General features: G+C 36.9%; 1 protein-coding gene across 1 annotated transcript in view; it reads left to right on the top strand.

The window, feature by feature from the left end:
* Positions 1-18,194, top strand: part of AMBN (ameloblastin) — a 34,335-nt gene extending 16,141 nt beyond the window's left edge. Inside the window, exons 3-18 of the mRNA XM_046655754.1 lie at positions 6,257-6,325; positions 9,245-9,295; positions 10,606-10,653; positions 11,138-11,248; positions 12,679-12,918; positions 13,815-13,853; positions 13,977-14,015; positions 14,136-14,174; positions 14,294-14,332; positions 14,454-14,492; positions 14,617-14,655; positions 14,780-14,818; positions 15,085-15,144; positions 15,245-15,289; positions 15,696-15,740; positions 17,613-18,194. Coding sequence (XP_046511710.1) covers positions 6,257-6,325; positions 9,245-9,295; positions 10,606-10,653; positions 11,138-11,248; positions 12,679-12,918; positions 13,815-13,853; positions 13,977-14,015; positions 14,136-14,174; positions 14,294-14,332; positions 14,454-14,492; positions 14,617-14,655; positions 14,780-14,818; positions 15,085-15,144; positions 15,245-15,289; positions 15,696-15,740; positions 17,613-18,158 — 1,488 coding nt within the window. The 3' untranslated portion in view covers positions 18,159-18,194. The remainder of the gene's footprint in view (positions 1-6,256; positions 6,326-9,244; positions 9,296-10,605; positions 10,654-11,137; positions 11,249-12,678; positions 12,919-13,814; positions 13,854-13,976; positions 14,016-14,135; positions 14,175-14,293; positions 14,333-14,453; positions 14,493-14,616; positions 14,656-14,779; positions 14,819-15,084; positions 15,145-15,244; positions 15,290-15,695; positions 15,741-17,612) is intronic.

Here is an 18,194-nt window from a genome sequence, read left to right as displayed (position 1 = left end):
AAAAAATAAGAGTCTTGAGCATCATTCTGAGGAGCTATTACCCAGACAATTTAAATGTAATATTTATTCCTTTAGCTACATGTTAATATTTATAGAGCATAAAAGCCAATACAAAATTATACTTACACTACAATTATCACTATGCTAAATATGAATAATTCAACATGAACAAGGACTGTAGGAGAAAACAATTAAAACATATGGTGAGGTAGTAAGATCTTATCTAATTTGCCTTTCTTTTGTATTTATATAATTATCATCATCGTGTTATTTTTCTGGTTATTGTTCTTGATGATGAAATAAATAGTAACCAACAAAAAGAACTGTTTTTAATATTGTCTATAGTTTTCAAAGTAACTTTGACTATCCTATCGGCTGGCAAAAATAATTCAAATTTGACTCCCATGCTGTAGGACGGTATGGTAATAATGTGTCAACAGATTTCACAAAAATTTATTATTCATTTTTTGTAAGAATTAAAAATCAGATATAAACATTAGCCCAAACCAACACGATAATTGGCCCTACAAAACACCAAGTAATGACAGTCAGTGTGGGCGGCCTAGCAGTCAGGAGCATGGTCTTTGGAGATTGACTTCCAGCTATGCTACTTACTAACTCGGAAGGACATAACACCCTTTCTAAAGCCCAGTTTTCACAGTACTTACCTCATGAGATGGTTCATGAAGATGAATTAAGATAAGGAGTATAAAAATAGCATCTGGAGCATGGTAAGTGGTCAATAAAAATAAGCTATTAATATGTACAGTAGACTTTAGTGTAAGATCCATGAAACCTTTATTATTCCTTTTATTATTCTAACATACAAAATCAACTTTAAAAATTGGCATTCCCCTGACATGACCATTCTCTCTGCCTTTGTTCCCTTCTACTAAAGCTTCATGCCTGACACTCCATCAGATTCTTTCCCTGGAAAACTTAATACTTCTAAATTCACTCAGTCACTGCTATTGATTGAGGATCTTGTCAAATCTTATCCTTCCTTCAAGTCTGAGTGTAAATCTATTCTCCTCATGCTTGAGCCCAAAGCCTCAAAGGATTTCTCCTACCTCAAAAACGTTATAGCATTCTCCTCTAGCAGAAGTTCCCAAACTCACTACTATGAACATTTGAGGCTGGATAATTTTTTTGTAGGGGGCTATCCTGTGCATTGTAGGATATTTAACAGCATCTCTGACCTCTACTCACTAGATGCCAGCAGCAAATCCCTCCTCTCCTCCTTCCCTGTCAGCAAATTGTGACAATCAAAAAATTTCCTTATCCCCCAGGCATTTCTAAATGTTCCCTTGGGGGGAAGGGGGGTGTGCAAAATCATCCTTGATTGAGAATTACTGTTCTGTAGCATTCTTAACTTCAGCAGTTAATCCATGTGGGATTACACCTTTTGATATTATATGTGCTTTTTAATTTAATTACTGTTGGCTTGTCGTATGTTTCATTAACTATCTTTGTGTATCTCTCTTTGAGTAAATAGCTGATAAATTCCCTACAGACAGGAGTATTGTGCTGTACCTCTTTGTACCTGCCAATAATTGATTGATCCATGTCATTTGCCATTGGGTGATTGAGTTTTTCTTTTTGGCATAGCGCTTAAGGGCAAGATACCTGTGTCTAAATTCTGGCTCCCCACTTACTGACTGTCACCTTAGGCAATTTACTTCACCTCTCTATAGATCAAGTTTATCATGTATGAAAAGGGGAGAACAATATCTTCTTGATAAAGTTCTTAAAGTGAAGATTAAATAAATTACTATGTGTAAAACACTAAAATAATGCCTGCCCACAGTAAATACCATCCAATGGTATTTATAATGTGCGTAGAACACTAAAAGATGCAACTTAGTAGAATGGGTGATTTCTGCCCCTACAGGAATGTTTATATGGTTAAAAAGACAAGAAAAGCATATCCAAAAAGTTAGAAAACTGCATGCAAAGTAAAATGTGAAAGATTTATAACAAGCAAGCTGTCAAAATGTAGTGTGTGAATGATTGCCAAATGACTGACTAATACTTGGAATTCAGAGAAGGGAAAATCACAGTGGAATGAAATGGTGGGGGAAGGAGTCTCAGAAGAGGTAAAATTTGAGTAGAGCTTAAAAAACAAGTTGTGAAGAGGTGAGAAAAGAGTCTAGGCAGAGAGAAAGGTTCAACCAAAATGCCAGGAAGAGAAAAACCATGGCATATTCTGGAGAGACTGAGAAGACAAGTCTGGCTGGATTAGAAAGTTGGAGAAGACAATGTGTCAAAACAAAGCAAAAATTAAAGTTCATGATTCACATGGAATCAACATACCCATAAGCAATCAAAATCATTCCCGTAGATTTTAGTTAGTGGCTATAGTTGCCATTGGTGGCTGGAGTAGCCACAGTCAAGGCCCACAGTCCAACATGAAGCAGATCTCCAGCATACATGTTTCTTTATTTAAACAAGAATAATAACTCATGATCATTTTGAACATTCTCTACATACCAGATAGTGTGCTGAGCACTTTATCGTCATTATATTCAAATTAAATTAAATTAATGCCACGCTATGGTAGACCACATTTAACAGATGAAATTACTGTATGAAAATACTATATATATACGGGCTGAGTTGCTCACCCAATGTCACATGACCAGTGTCACAGAGGGGATGTAAATAGCTATGTCCTCAGCTGCTATACCAATATCTTCCACAGGATTTTCTTTCTCTAGATTTTTCTTTATAGCTTTTTCTGTGACATGTTCCCTCAAGTGTCTCAGATCTTCTGTCATTCTGAGTTTTTTATTTTTGCTCTACTCTGGACATGGCTTTTCTTTTCATTGGTGTTCTGGTTGTTCTTTAGGTACAGTCTTGATCAACGTAACAGAGTTTCCATCAGCTGTGGTAACTTCCTTAACACCTATAATCACTATCAGAAACACATTCATATACTCTTATTGACTTCCAGATTTTTTTGTAATTAAAACATTTTTCATAGGATTAGAATTATATTTACTAAATTCCCCAGTAACATAAACCAAAATAAAAAAGTGTTTACTAGATGCAAAATGAAACCAACCTCAACTGATTACAACAATCATTATTACAATTATCATTATTATCAATGCTCAGTGTCTCCAGAAAGTGGGAGATGAGATTGGAAAGGTAAATCAAAATGTTAATTTGACTGTCTAGTTACAGAGGATGAATTTTACATTATGACCTTAGAGATATTTAAAAAGTTTTCGAGTGGGGCAGTGAAATGCTGAAACTGATATCTAAGGAAGATACGTCTGATGTTGGTATGCTGTAGGAAATGGAAGGAGAAAGAAACTAACAGGGAAACATCTAGAAGATGATAATCCCAAAACTGAGTGTGAAGGACATTAAAAAAAGGTAGAAGGGAAACATCTAGAAGACGATAATCCCAAAACTGAGTGTGAAGGACATTAAAAAAAGGTAGAAGCAACATCACTTACAATATATTAAATACTTGGTTTAAGAGCAAGGCAGAACATGGGAATCCTATCAAAACATCATTATTAACATGTCATGATCATGCTTATAAACCATAAAAGACATAGACACACACACGCCATTTCCCTGTTTAGCAGTCAACTAGGAAGCTTAATCCCATGGATTCAGCATCCACTTCCAGGCAGAGGAAATGTCTTCCATCAGGTCCCTCCTCTACACTCCTTGGAGCTCATGGACCTAACAGGTCCTCCTCCTATAAAATACACACACAGTGTCTTTGTGATCCCATGTTTGACGTAGTTTCTCCCACACAAAGGACAATCAGCCCATTTATTGAACGCCCACTGTATGGCTGCTGCTGCATCTTTATCATCTCACTAAATCTTCAAAATAAGCCTTTGGTAGTAAATGATTATCCTTATTTTATAGGGGAAGAAACTGGGGCTCAGAGAGTTTAAGGGACTTGATCAAGGGACTTCATTCCAGAGCTGAAGTAAGAAGAGATAAAGAGAGGGAGAGGAAAAAGAAGAGGGAAAGAAAGAGAGAGAGAAGCCAAAAATAGTATTTTCATTTCAATAACATTTTGCTATTACAAAACATATTCACTTTCCTTCTTTTTGCATCCTAGAAATAATTCAGTTATCACTGGGAAATGGAGTTTTTCAGGGACAGCTTCTTGGATAACATTATTTGAAGCTGTTAGGCCTGCACTTAAGTATGAAGACATCTGTCTCCCAAAATACCAGCTTCCTCAATGCTCCCTGTAATTGACAAGATCTCTACTTCCCTAAAGAGTGTACTGACTCATCCCTTCTTAAGAAACTGATCTTAAATGCTTATCCCTACCATGTCTGAAATCACACCTTTGGAAAGACAAGAAGGGGCAGAGAAATAACAAAAGCAAATAAAGTTCAACCCACAACTAAGACATTCTTATCTGTTAATGGAGAAAAACCCATCCATGTTGTTGTTACCTTTTAAGTAACACAAATATAGGTTACTAATCTGGCTTGATACTAAATGCCTGAAAATGGATCTATCTAAAGAGTGAACTGAGAATAGTGCCTATTGAATTGATTGGTTCATGAAGAATGTTCTGACTTATGCCCCTCTCCCCAAAAAGAACACGAACCAAAGATTTATCTGAAGTGATTCTTTCAGAGTCCAGCTGAAATTTTTTACAAAAGTTTGGCTATCTCTATTCGATTATCTTCAGATATGAAAATATGTTGGAAATTCTGAGGAAAAAATTATAACATATTCATTATCCATTACCCATCTAATATTTTCATCCTTTCTTTCAAGCCCAGAAAGTTATTTTAGTGTTTGCTTCTAGACTGTGTGTATACCGAGGGAAGGGCTAAGAGTTATTTTTACCACAACAAGCATGAAAGTGAAAATCTTGAGAATGTTGCCACTGAGTCAGTAGCTTTATCTGCAGATAAAAACCAGCACAAAACAAATAATGGTTTATTTTGCACCTATTTTACATATATCTCCCCCAGCTCACCAAAATGATTGTCTTCAGAGCTTACGTCCATTATTCCTTTACTGTCTTCCCTGCAATGGAGTTCTCTGAATAAATACAGGGGACGAGTTACAATTAAAAATAATAAGACTCTACTGAGCCAGCGTCCTTGCATGCAATATGAGTGTGTGGGCTAATTGTAGGAGCAGAGTTTGGTTTTTTTTTTCCCCTCATTTTGCTTCACTTTGATTGGTGGATTGGCACTTTAAATAAAGGTTTCAGCTCTTCCCTGCATGAGAGATACAGAACGAGTCCCAGGTACAGTCCAGAAAAAATTTTAATCTTCTTTTCTTAGAACTATCTTGGTTGGCATCACCAGGCCCTGAGAGCACAGTGCATGCCAGCATTGAAGGTAAAATGTGATTTTATGATTTCCATATGATTCCTGTAAGTTCTTTTTTTGTATCTCCAGGAAGCCTTTATAAAGGGGATTTATCTTCATTTGTCACCAGAAGTTCAATAATAGTTTATTGTAACCATTAGCATGTTCCAGAGAAGACATGCCTAGTACCCTTTCAGCTAAGGAAAAAAGGACTTACCTATAGACATTTTTTTTTCTATCTGTGATTATTAGTGACAGTGCCTAATTTAGAGTAGTATTAGAAGATGAGCAAATCTCTTGACTAGTCAGATTTCCATTGATGTAAGAGCAAAGAGCCTTTTGAACTTATAGAGTGAATTTAAAGAGATAATTCATTTTAGAAAGAGAAAAATGAATTTTGAGACATATTTTTCACTAATATCAAAGGAAACTAAAATATTCAGTTCATTCTTATTTTAAAAAGATGTTTCTGCATGGTTATCTGGGTAACCTAAACATAGAATGATCTACCCCATATATCTGCAAATAAACATTTGTTATGAAACGATTACTGGTTGTGTCACATTTCAAATGCATTTCAAAATTTATTCTGGAGGTAAACGAAATATGGAATCCTGTGAATGATACTTAATAGATTGGAATTTTACATAGCAGATAGGATTTTAAAATTCATCATTCATTTTACGAAATGAAACACAGCATTTAAAGAATATGCGGGAGGTTGCTCCTACTTGTTCATTCAGGTTGAAGCTCAGTAAAAGAAGTACTTACATTCTTTTAAATTGTTTGTCAATTCATTTTGAAAACTAGTAAATGCATGTTTAGCAACACTTAGTTTCTGGTTTTGTTTTTGTTTTTTGAAGCTGATTGTTTTGGACCAGTTTTTAGCCATTCCAAAAGAAAAATTTTATCTGATTTAATTCCTCACCCCAACTCTGTTTCAGATCCCGCTTTTCAAAATGAAGGACTTGGTACTGATCCTGTGCCTCCTGGAAATGGGTTCTGCGGTGCCGGTAAGTCAGAGTCTTCTAGACGTTCCCTGGAAGAGACATTGTTGGACACCAAACAACACTGAAGGATGCGAGCTGAGAGTCCATGCATGGATTCATTTGAATTAATCCAGTGGTATAGTACCTACTGAATCAAAAGTCATAGCTGCCCAGACACCAGTCCTTACCATCCAAAAGCAACATCAAACATATACTTTTCTATTCAAAAAGATATTTAAAATATTCCAAAGACAACTGCTAAGTCTTATTCCATTCATTCAAACTTGAAAGGCTTATGTGGTCTCTACAATGCCATGGCCACAATTTTACTAACTACTTGCTACCATTATGAAATGGAAAGAGAAAATTTCTCCAAAAAAAATAAAGTACATTTTCTTCTCCATTTTTAAAAGAACAACATTAGCTAAATTACCATGGTTACAAAACTGAGCTAAGTGTTCTATTTGAAACTAGTAGCTAACCAACAAATTTGCCTTATGGAAGAGATATTATATAAGATATAAGATATATAAGATATCTTATATATATAATATAATAATATTATAATATAATATATATAATAATATAATAATATATAAATATATAAATAATAATAAGATATATGTATATAAGATATCTTATATAAGATCTCATATAAGATATAAGAGACTGAGAACTGAAGTTTCTTAAATCAAAACATGTCATGGCAGTGGGACTAATTGTACATTACAGTCCTGTACCTGGTCCACTCTGTCATAAATTGAAATGATCTCACAGGAATACAATCCTTTGAGCACTGACGTACTGCAGCCACTAATGTGTGATTCTGTTTTCATGAAGACCTTATTCAGCTGCTATATGCATTTGTCAAATATTGACTGAGCACCTGCCATGTACCCAGCAGTGTGCTGGCCATTGGAGATACGAAGGTAAATATGACATGCTCTCTCGTCTTGAATTCTCAAATCCAGTGGCCTCAAATGAACTTTAAATATTTTTTTAAGAAAAAAGTTTAGCTACTTGGGTTTCTTAAAGTCAAATGTTTTGGAGAAAGGGGATAGAAACTGATTACAATGATGAAAACTTCATCTCTATGAATAAAAGGAGTTTTTATTTCATTATTCAACACGCATTTTAAATGGAAGAAAAATCGAAGCTGCCATGCTAGTTTATCTTTGTATGATACTGACCTCAAGATCAGCCTCAGCCATTCACCACCAGTCTAATACCTTGACACTCTTGGAACATGTACAGGCCCACACTTGTGTAAGTCAGGTCACTCTGAGGAACAGGGCAATTGCTTAGGATTACCGATTGACTGCTTGCCAAATCAGATGTTCTGCTTTTACTTTGGCATGGGAAATGTATTCCCTGTCTATTTATATTCCTGTAAATATTATTCTTTAATTCATGACTTGGAGCAGATAGAAAGCAAAGTATACTTCATCATGTAGTTGAAACTGTCCAAGATACCTTATTTGTGTACTGGCCATGGGAGGAAAGAATACTGCTCTCACAGTCCCCTCAAATTCTGAACAATCTGCTCACCACACACACACACACACACACACACACACGCACACACACACGAATGCATGCACACCACTCTTCCTGTCTATACAGCTAATCTTTTTCTCTTATTTGGAGTATTTGATACACACTTATAACTTCTTTCCCTCTATCCGTTTCCAAAACTAAATTATTTGGAGAAATTTGCACCATGACTCAGAGGGTGGAATTTTCATGTATAAAAAAGTAGGAGAAGTGGAGGTAGATAACATATGCTCAGAAAAATATTCCTGAACTTCTTACTCATAAAGGAAAAAGAATCCTAGTACATTTAGTTGAGACTCCATAAATATTGTGGGTAAATAAAGGAAGGAAGGCATTAAAACCCCTTGCCCGTAGATAGTAAGAAGATATAAAGAACCAAAGACTCTCAAAACTCAATTTACTCTAATTCCTATTCTGCCATTCTGGTTTTTTTTCCCTCTGGTATTTGTGTACATTAATAAAGATTAGTTTAGAAAAGAAACTATCTTACACTTTAAAAACCTGGTTGTAAGTACAGCTACTCTTTTAACAAATGAACACATTAAGTATAATAGTACTTGGTATTAGAAGGAAAAAAATACCTTTGACATGATCACAAAAATATAAACACAGATCAACAGGTTTATACATAAAATAATCTTTCACTAAGGATGATGGAGGATTTTTTGAGGCCCTTTGAATGGGAGGCAAGTTAGGATTTGCACACGGTTTTGCTGAACGCCATGATCCTACACCACATTCCATAAACCAGAAGCAAGTAGGTATGTCAAATACGCAAGAAAATTGAGCTCAAGTTTGCTTTTCTATGCGGTAATTTTTTAAGAATATCAAATACTCTTAGTTTTCTATTTTGTTACTTTATTTTACTTCTCATTTGTTTTCAATGTAACTTTCAAGCTAAATCAAATTTTGCTTTTAAAAGCAAAAAGCATGGGGCCTGCCCAGTGGTGCAGCAGTTAAGTTCGCACCTTCCACTTCAGCGGACATGGCACCTCTTGGCACACCATGCTGTGGTAAGCGTCCCACATATAGAGTGGAGGAAGATGGGCACAGGTGTTAGCTCAGGACCAGTCTTCCTCGGCGAAAGGAGGAGGATTGGCAACAGTTAGCTCAGGGCTAATCTTCCTCAAAAAAAAAAAAAACCAAAGAGCATTAAGATGCAGACAAAAGGTAGATGATTTTGTGGAAGCAAAATTATTAAATATTATAGTAATACCCCAAACAATTTAAATTCTCCTTCATTCTGCCCAAAAGCTCAAGTCAGTTGGGTAACAAACCATTGTGGTGGCCCCTCAGCTGGCCCTCATGTAGTAGGGTGGCTTTCTATGTCCAGTGTGTAAGGAAGTTTCTCACCAAAAACAACTCAAAATTATTCTTATTTCCATTTAGGCGTTTCCTCGGCAGCCTGGGATACCAGGCATGGCTAGTTTGAGCCTTGAGGTATGTATTGTCAGAGTATTTACACATAATCTTTGTATTGGTATGTTCCTGCTAAGAGAGAAATATGATGGGCTGTTTCTCGGTTTTCCTCGTCAGAAGTCAGTGGCTGTCCCCCTGTGCAGTTTTAGAGAAATTTATGAGACATCTTAGAGCTTCATCTTCCAATTTTACTGCAATTTTAAACTCTCAGGTGTTTTAGTCTTTAGAGTGTCACCTGTATATGAATCAAAACAATACTAATATTTAATATCTAATATATATTATGTATACATTAATATAATTACCACGTTAATATAATTACGTTTAGTAAAACGCATTGTTCTGAAGTCACAAATGGTTTATACTTAGTTCCTTCTCCTTATAGTATCTTATATGATGAAGTTCCCATGAAGAAAATTCACCTTACAAAATGCAATTGTTGAAAAGAACTGTAAATAGCGTTAAAATTGTGCTGTGTACCTGCTGCACAGCCTGTTTGTCTTGTTGCAGTTCCCATAACTAGTATATACTGTTTAGAAAATCCCAGCAAAATAGAAATGTTTGACCATATCAGTAGAATATACTGACAGTTATGAGTAGAAAAATATTTCTGAGATTACAAGTTTTTTGAAAGACCTTGCAAAATTTATTCCTATTGTAACAATCTGAGGGCAATCAATACCTATATGGGCTAGATGTTTATCTCACATGGAGGCTTACTTCACCAAGTTATTTTCTTCTCACTTTCTGGCTTAAACTCAATTCAAAGCACCTCACCGCATTAACAGTGAAATTGACTTTCTGTTGAACTGGCAGCATTCTTTACCATCTATCCAGATGCTTACCATTTTCCCCAATGTTTTCTCATATTTATTATTTTGAGGGCTTTTTTATTTTGGAAGGAGGTGGGGGCTGTTGTTTTGTTTTGTTTACCTGTTTTTTTCAAATTCTTCTTTGGATTGGATTTATAAAAGGCAAAGCAAGTTAAATGGGGAAAAAAAGAGTCAATGAAAATGTCCTTGTGATTACATTGTGATGTCAGTTGAATGAGCTATTTTCCCAGGTTTCAATATGACTTCCACTTAAATGATACTTTTTCTCTCTTTTAATTAATCGTAAAAAGCAAGCTATGTTAATATCAATAATAACAATAATGGCAGAGTCACATTTAACACTTCCACTTTTCAGTGATCATTTGTGTCTGCTTTTATTTTATGCAAACTGACCCACCCCAAACTTTGTGCTAATAATACCATATGTTGAGAAATCAGTTGTGTCGTACAGAAAAGGAACATATGTGGCAAACACTAACCCACTTTTTTTTCTTATAGACAATGAGACAGTTGGGAAGTTTGCAGGGATTAAACATGCTCTCTCAGGTAACCTTATTTTCAAATATTTTTTATTGCAAATATTAATGGTGGTGGTGGTAGTGACATTAGCGGCAACACCGTCATTCATAAAATTTGTTTGTGAATAGACAATATCCTAAATACTGGAAGAACAAATAAGTAATTGAGATAACCTAAAACAAAATAAGATCCTGGCATGGCTAAATTAAAACAATACTGAATTTTCTTTAGCAAGAAAAATATATCATTTTTTGTGTTATCAGTTTTATACAGCCCAAAATATGAGTGCTTAAAAAGCTAAATCTCAAACAAGTTTATGGAAATATTGCAGTCTGGCTCCGAATGGAATGTAAGTCTGTCGGAAGACAGCATTTACCTATCCATATTAAATTAACCAATATCACTCTTACTTTTGCTATCTCTACTCTTTCGATGGATTTCTTAGAAAATGAAAACCAAGTTTAAGCCAACTGAAATATAAGCATACCTTCTTTTCGCTCCATGTCTTTAGTATTCAAGATTCGGCTATGGGAAATCATTTAATTCTTTGTGGATGAATGGTCTCCTGCCGCCACCTTCCTCTTTCCCATGGATGAGACCAAGAGAACATGAAACTCAACAGGTAAGTTAACTGCATCAATGTGTTTGAAACCTCAAACTTTAAAATATTCTCCTACTTGCCTTCTCTAAGTTGTCATACACTAGCCACAGGCAGGTAATAGTAATGAACAAAAAATTATCCAAATACCAATAAATCAACACCTATAATTGTTTTTAGTACTTAGGAAAATTTATAATAAAACAGTCCAAATTTCCAACCCATTTGTATATCTATTTCAAATAGGAAGATATGGGCTCCAAAATATGAGACCTATGTTAAAGATATGAGCAATAAAAATAGATAAACTATCCTCAGAATGGAAGCAGACTATATCCTAGACTATTTTTATTTTAGTCTTGACTCCCTAAAAAAAAGGACATTTAAGGTGATGCCAGAATCCTGGTTAAAACGGCATGAACCCCACAGCAGACAATAAATACATCAATCATTTAACCATTATTTATTAGGTACCTAATAAATATATAAACTAAATTGTAGATTGGGAGTGAAAGTAAAGACATTGAAGAATGGCTTCAAGGCTCACGAAATTTCAGGTCTAATTGGAAGATAAGACAAGACAACACATTACAAGGTGCTAAATAGTGAGGTGTTAGTAAAGAATGAGGTCTCAGTACTGAAAGCCAAGGAGTACAGAGATAGGCAATGATTGAAGAGGTGCAGCAGGGCCAGACTGCTGTGAGACTTCCATGCCGCTTTAAGGAGCTTGCAAACAATTTAAAAATAATAGGGAGTCATTCACCATAGGTAATTTCAAAGAGGAGCAACAGAACATAGTTGCTTTAACAGGAACTTTTGATTCCAGATGGCCTTCCACAGCAAGTAGCATTACTCAGCAAGCCACATTTAGCAGGACAGTAAATTATGTCAATGGGGACTCTTTCTCCACTTGATTGTTTCCAAAATGGACTCTGTGATGCAGGAATTTGATTGGCATTTTATTTAATTACTCTTTCTCCTTTCACTCACTCAAAAAATATATTATCTATCATGTGCCAGGCACTTGTTAGGAGCTTTATTAAGTCCTGGGGCTATAAACATTAATAAGACATATTATTCTCTCTCAGTTGACTGGGGGACAAAGATTTATAACAAATAATTGTAATCCAGTGAGAAAGTAGTGAAACACAGAAGCAGCTATCGGCAGCCAGAAGAGGAAACAACTCATTCTACCAGGAAGTCCACATAGCTTTCCATCTTCATGAGCAGAGGTTGTCCCAGAGGAAGTAAGGGAGGCAGACAGGCACCAGACTGCCTCAAATAACGATGACTTTTAGTAAATCGCTGCTTCCTATGTAAACACAGCTTCATGACAAGTCCTCTAGACTCTCTTCCAAGTAGAAAGCTCCCCAAGCCCTTTTGCTTTAGAAATTCTAGACCCCACAGTTCAGCGAGCCAGCGCTTCCTGACGCTCCTTTCAAATTTCTCTGCAGTATGAATATTCTTTGCCTGTGCATCCCCCACCTCTCCCATCGCAGCCATCCCTGCAGCCTCAACAGCCAGGACAGAAAGCTTTCCTCCAGCCCACCATTGTAACCTCAGGGATCCAGGACACCATCCAGAAGGGAGGACATCAGCCTCCGGTTTACCAGAGACAGCCGCCCTTGCAGCAGTCAGAGGGGCCAATGGTTCAACAGCAGGTGGCACCATCAGATAAGCCACCAAAGGCCGAGGTAATTTCTTTCCCTGAAGTCAGACCAGGATCACCCACTAACTTAATGAAAGAAATCCCATCTGCAGAGCACATTTAAATAATCAGAGCTTTGGGGCAAAATGCACAAAAATACAAATATGTTTCTAGGCAGTTGACATATGTAGAACATAAATATCTATTCTTGTCCTTTGCCACCTGAGACAGGGTACGGATTCTAAAAGATCCTGTGCCTGTAAAACTTGGTCTCATAGTTGCAAAGGATGAAAGGCTTCAGAGGAAATAGGACAGCCCAGAGAAGTCCAGGCTTCCTATCATCAGGATCTTTTTCAGTGTTGGAAGGACTGAGATGAGTGAGTGATCCCTCAGCACTGCAAGTACTAGTCTGCATTATTATTTCTCTATCTGGTGGTAGAGAAGACAATTACCCAAAACTATCTTGTAATAATGTAGAGCAAAGAGCAATGGATAGGAAAGGAAGGTACCATGTAACTGGTATGTTGTAGGCATTTAACATTCCCCCATATCATCCTGACTACAATATTATAGGGATATTATGATCCTTTTTAAGAAGGAGAAGGCAGACTTTGCGAGATTATACAATTTTCCCAGTATTACACAAAAACTAAGTGGCAGAGCCAGGATTCAAACCATCCTGGCATGCTCCAATTCCAAAACTCCTTACTTTCGACTCTGCAAGACAAAGCAAATTCATGACAGACATGCCCCATCTCCCTGCCCTTGCACTTGAGTCATGTCAATGAAAGGGTTGTACCCCCCCAAAACTAAATGAAAGGAAAAATAGTGAAACTCATTTGAGATTGTTTTATCATAATCATAAGTCAGGTGAATGCGTGCAATTCAATTTGTCTATTTTTAGTAATTATTCAGTAATTTTAATATTTATCTGTGATGCAGCTAAAAGAAATGGATCTTCCTGGTCCACAGGGTCCACAAGTAAGTACAGATCTCAATGAGACAATTTTGTTTTATCATACCATAAATTAAGTAAGTGTGTTCAGCTCACTTTGTCTATTTTTAGTAATTGTTCAGTAATCTTGACATTTATCTGTGGTGCAGCTAACAGAAATGGATTTTCCTGGTCCACAAGGTCCACAAGTAAGTACAGATCTCAATGAGACGCTTTTGTTTTATCATAATCATAAATTGAGTGTGTTCAGCTCACTTTGTCTATTTTTAGTAGTTGTTCAGTAATCTTGATATTTATCTGTGATGCAGCTGACAGAAATGGATTTTCCTGGTCCACAGGGTCCACAAGTAAGTATAGATCTCAATGAGACACTTTTATCATAATCATAAATAAGGTGAATGTGTGAAGTTCGCTTTGTCTATTTTTAGTAATGGTTCAGTAATTTTAATATTTATCTGTGATGCAGCTAACAGAAATGGATTTTCCTGGTCCACAAGGTCCACAAGTAAGTACAGATCTCAATGAGACACTTTTTTGTTTTATCATACCATAAATTAAGTGTGTTCAGCTCATTTTGTCGATTTTTTGTAATTGTTCAGTAATTTTAATATTTATCTGTGATGCAGGTAACAGAAATGGATTTTCCTGGTCCACAGGATCCACAAGTAAGTACAGATCTCAATGAGACAGTTTTGTTTTATCATAATCATAAATAAGGTGAATGTGTTCAGTTCACTGTGTCTATTTTTAGTAATCGTTCAGTAATTTTGATATTTATCTGTGATACAGCTAAGAGAAATGGATTTTCCTGGTCCACAGGATCCACAAGTAAGTACAGATCTCAATGAGATACTTTTGTTTTATCATAATCATAAATAAGGTGAGTGTGTTCAGTTCAATTTGTCTATTTTTAGTAATCGTTCAGTAATCTTGACATTTATCTGTGATGCAGCTGACAGAAATGGATTTTCCTGGTCCACAAGGTCCACAAGTAAGTACAGATCTCAATGAGACACTTTCTTGGGCAAAAATGTCTCTATACTACAAGAAAGAAGAGTAAAAATTTTAAATTGCCCCATTTATCCGTGAATATAAAGTATAATGGGTTCCTTTGTTTTCTAAAATATTAAATATTTATTTGCCACACTAATCCCTCTAAAAATGTGCTTCATAGAACTCTTAGAAATGTCTGTACTGGGAGGTTTGCCTGTGTTATAGCAAATATGAATTACTTATTCTGTTTTCTACCACTTAAAGATGTTCCCAATAGCCCGTTTGATAGCTCGGGGACCAATGCCACCAAATAAACAAGCTCCAGTAAGTTTTTTTTTTTAATACCACTTCTCTGTTTGTAATTTACTTAAAAGTTCTTCCCTCAGAAAATGCATTTTGTGGTGACTATTATATTTATATTTAGCTTTATCCAGGATTATTTTACCTGACCTATGGAGCAAATCAACTGGTAAGTCTGTAACCTATAAAAAGTATCATTTTTAATTAAATGTTATCGTAAGAGCTAAAATTATAAAATCCAGGCCTCACACAATAGATTCCATATTCTCTGAATGACTAAACTAGTGATTGAAATGGCAAGGAGGTACACCTCCTATTTGGATAATTCTGGCTAGACTCACACATCCACACACACAAAATGGTATTAAAGAAAAGGTAAATTGTCCATCTGAATTATCCAAATTGGCTACATTTCTTCAGTGATGACATCTCTCCACTTTACTCTGCCTCGGGACACAGCATTAGTATTAGGGCTTAAGGAAAAACTAAACAATTTTTAAGCTTGTCTCGACTAGCTACAAGGATAATAGGAGTCAGCTGGTTCATCATATGATGCAGAGTTTCTTTTCGAACAGAACACTCCTGGCAGACTTGGCATCATGAGCTCAGAGGAAATGGCAGTGAGTAACGTCTTCAAACTCTTATTAAAATGGTGGCCGGGGGGAGCAGTCACAGATGACTGGCTGCAAGAGGCACTAGCCATGAACGTGGCCAAATACACAGCACAGCTTTCAAACTGTCCCACTCCAACACCAAAAGCTTGATTCTGAAGCAGCATGCAAAGATTTCATCATGTTCCCCTTACACTCATTTCTAACTGGTGACCATTCTTGCACATAGGGTTTTGCCCCATTTTTTGAATGGGAACAGAGGTGAAACCTGTCTTGAAAAGCCATCATCACTGAATGGCAAGCACTTCAAATCGAAAAAGAAATACGTGGTTCATAGAGTCCCTGTTTCTTCTCAGACCATTTAACTCTTCAAAACAATAAATTCAACAGCATCGCAAATCATTTAGCCCTCAAAATTGAGAGACAAAAAAGAAAATTAATGAAGTTTAAAATTTGGTTATTGCCAAATTCAAAGTACATTAATAAGTATAATCTTCTTCTGTTATCATTATCCATGCATATTAAAACTTTAAAATCTGAGAGCAATAAACTCACACAATTTGACTTTTTCTTCAGAAATTTCTACGTTACATCTGTTAGAGCACAAAGCAAAGCAAAACCATACTGAATTAACAAATCATCATCAACTACAGATCCTATCAAATTAATAAATACACACGCTATCACAGAAAGAGAACTCACATCTCAACTTTACTGAGTGCCCTCTGTGAGTGAGACACATAGATATTATGGAGGCAAGATAAATAAGATGAAGTTCCTGTTCTCGAGGAGTTTACAGTCTAATCAATGGAAAAGATAGATACAAGGGCAGATAATGTCAAAATCATGTGATAAAAGTATCAGAGCTCTAAGAGAGGAGGAAAAGAGGGGCTGATAGCCTAGTCCAGGGGTTCACAGCGCCATCCCTGGAGGATGTGATGGAAAGAGCTAGAGTGGAGAGCCAGGAGAAGGTCAGGGGCAAGAGTCCTGTAGCTATGTACCAGACACAGCTGGTTGAAAATTCAAGTCAGTGTTTACATCATCTTATCATTTTAATTAATTTATTCATATTCTGCCTTATTCTCAAATGATTTTGCTATAGCTTTTGAAAAACACACAATAAATGTGACCAAAAAATTGAAGAGAAGATCTTAAAAGAGTTAAAATTGTGGGAAAAGGAGAATACAGATATGCAAGTTACAGAGCCCTGCACACCTGCTGTAAATAACCCAAGATTTGGTTCTGAAGTTTTTGGCAGCAAAGGGAAAAAGGAAACATGGTCAGTTCTAGAATTCTAACTGTCCACAGAAGGAAGCTATTCCACCTACTCCAGAGAAATCAAGCTTCTTTTTCTTATATATATTCTAAAAGAAAGAAAGAAAAAGAAGAAAAATCTTACATGGGCTCCATTTATTTGGGGGATACTGAGAAATGATATTGACAAAGTCATCCAAAACGTCTCTCAACAAACTCAGGAATGGATCAGTTCTTGTTTCTTTGTTTTATGATGGTATTACCCATTTCGGCTGCTTATTGTTTTCTCAAAATTAAATTCAAAATACCTTTCACCTGTAGACCTGGATCTGCCCTGCTTCCCTGCTTCTCTCCTTCCTACTCTTTCAGCCAGGCATGGCAAAGGGTCTCCATCTCCCTTTCACAGAAGTGGACTTGCCCCACCCAGAAAAGCCTCTTTTCAAGGGAGAGGCAGAATCCTCTCCCTTGTATTTCAAAGCTAGTTTAGTGAGAAATGTGCTTACACAAAGCTATCAGCCTGTTCCCTATCAGTTTTTTATGGTTTCTCGGTGAATCCGACCAGGTAGCATTGCATGGTATAGTTGATAGTATGTGATAATGGCATCTTTGGTAAATGGTTTCTTCCAGGGAGGCAGAGGAGGCCCCATGGCCTATGGAGCCATGTTCCCAGGATTTGGAGGCATGAGGTCCAGCCTTAGAGGGATGCCCCCCAATCCAGCCATGGGCGGGGACTTTACTCTGGAATTTGACTCTCCAGTCGCTGCAACCAAAGGCCCTGAGAAAGGAGAAGGAGGTCCACAAGGCTCCCCCGCGAAGGAGGCTGACGAGGCCAATCCGGAAAACCAGGCTCTCCTTTCAGAGATTGCATCTGGTCCCCTCGGAGGGCTTCTTGCTCTTCCCAAAGGCAGTGTTCCCAACCTGGCAAGGGGCCCTGCCGGGCAGAGCAGGGGACCCCCCAGGGTCACCCCAGCAGCTGCTGACCCACTAATGACACCTGGACTAGCTGAGGCTTACGAGACCTACGGTGCTGATGTGACCACACCGCTGGATTTCGAGGAAGAAACGACCACAGATACCACAGTGACCCCAGAGAGTCCTCAGACATCGATGCCAGGAAACGAGGCAGAGCAGCCCCAGATGGTGCATGATGCGTGGCGTTTCCAAGAGCCCTGAGAGCCTTGCAGTATCAGCTACTTTCTGTGTGCACAA

Source organism: Equus quagga, chromosome 3, assembly GCF_021613505.1.
Source record: "Equus quagga isolate Etosha38 chromosome 3, UCLA_HA_Equagga_1.0, whole genome shotgun sequence".
Lineage (NCBI taxonomy): Eukaryota > Metazoa > Chordata > Mammalia > Perissodactyla > Equidae > Equus > Equus quagga.
The sequence above is the reverse complement of the archived record's forward strand: the minus strand, read 5'-3'. Positions and strand labels throughout refer to the sequence as shown.